Here is a 1,128-nt window from a genome sequence, read left to right on the forward strand (position 1 = left end):
AAGCTATTTATTAATATGAAGAGAGTCTTACCAGTGGACACATTATAAAGTAACTGTTCATTAGTACGAACACGACCATTATCAAGTTGATCATATTGAAACTGAGGATGGTAAACAGTTGGTGTAGAACCAATCCCTCCTATTATGACAAGGTATTCTGCTCCATCAAATTCCACTGATATCATTCCAGTAAAGGCTTTCTTCATCAATGACTGTTCAGCATTACTGCATGAAGTCCATTCCATCTTTATTGTATTCAGTACATTCAACGTATTGTGGTAACAGTCATCATGACCACAATCTCCACCGAAATAGTAAATATTAGAATGAGAGGTGGTACAGGAGTAGCCAATTACTCCTAATGGAGGAGTACCTCTTGTTAGGTGAGAGGACCAGTCAGCAGTAGAAAGCTGGTACACATCAACTCTTGAGGTCAGTTCCTTCTTTTGAAGGGAGTCATGAACTTTAGGTAAGTCAACCTGGTTCCCTGCCCACAGGTAGAGGGACTCCCCTATTACAGGAGCTTTGTGAGCAGCTCTCATTTTGAAACCTGTAGTAAATGAATAATGATAGAAATGAAGACAATGACTACAGAAGAATAAATAGAAAGAGAGAGCATGAAGACAGAGGAGGAGGGAAGATGGTAGGGAGAGATAAACTAACTTTTTCCAGACATCCTCCTCTTCTAAACAACTACTCGATCAACGAGCCACACCTAACATTCCAACCAATTAATTATCACTTAGACCACACCCTCTACTCAGTTTTATTAGTCACCACGTGCAGAAACGTGGTCATGCCCATAATAACACGTACATGTATTAGGTTTATAAATCAAATAATTTTTCCTGAAATAATTCTTATTACATAACCAGAGATGGCATTTGATTTAATGACAAAACAAAGTACACTCAGTAAAGTATCATGATTCATGAAAGTGTGTAAATGTGTTCTGGTATTATTAATTCTTGGGATTCTTTTGAGAATAAAGTCATCTGTATCTTGATATCAAGTGATCTTGAACAATCCTTGTTCTTATAGCAACTGATACTACCACGCAATAAATCACCTAATGATAATAATAATAATAATAATAATAATAATAATAATAATAATAATAATAATAAT

The 1,128-nt window shown here is 35.6% G+C and overlaps 1 protein-coding gene across 1 annotated transcript; it reads right to left on the reverse strand.

The window, feature by feature from the left end:
* Positions 1–31: 31 nt before the first annotated feature.
* On the reverse strand, positions 32–792 carry LOC109593505 (kelch domain-containing protein 3-like; the record flags this gene model as incomplete). Its single annotated transcript, XM_020008557.1, has 2 exons — positions 664–792; positions 32–550 (listed from the first exon to the last, which is right to left on the reverse strand). Coding segments are annotated over exons 1-2 (532 nt in total), but the record flags the coding sequence as incomplete, so codon positions are not given.
* Positions 793–1,128: the final 336 nt, after the last annotated feature.

This window comes from Amphimedon queenslandica, unplaced genomic scaffold (genome assembly GCF_000090795.2).
Source record: "Amphimedon queenslandica unplaced genomic scaffold, v1.1 AMPQUscaffold_1208_Cont26778, whole genome shotgun sequence".
Lineage (NCBI taxonomy): Eukaryota > Metazoa > Porifera > Demospongiae > Haplosclerida > Niphatidae > Amphimedon > Amphimedon queenslandica.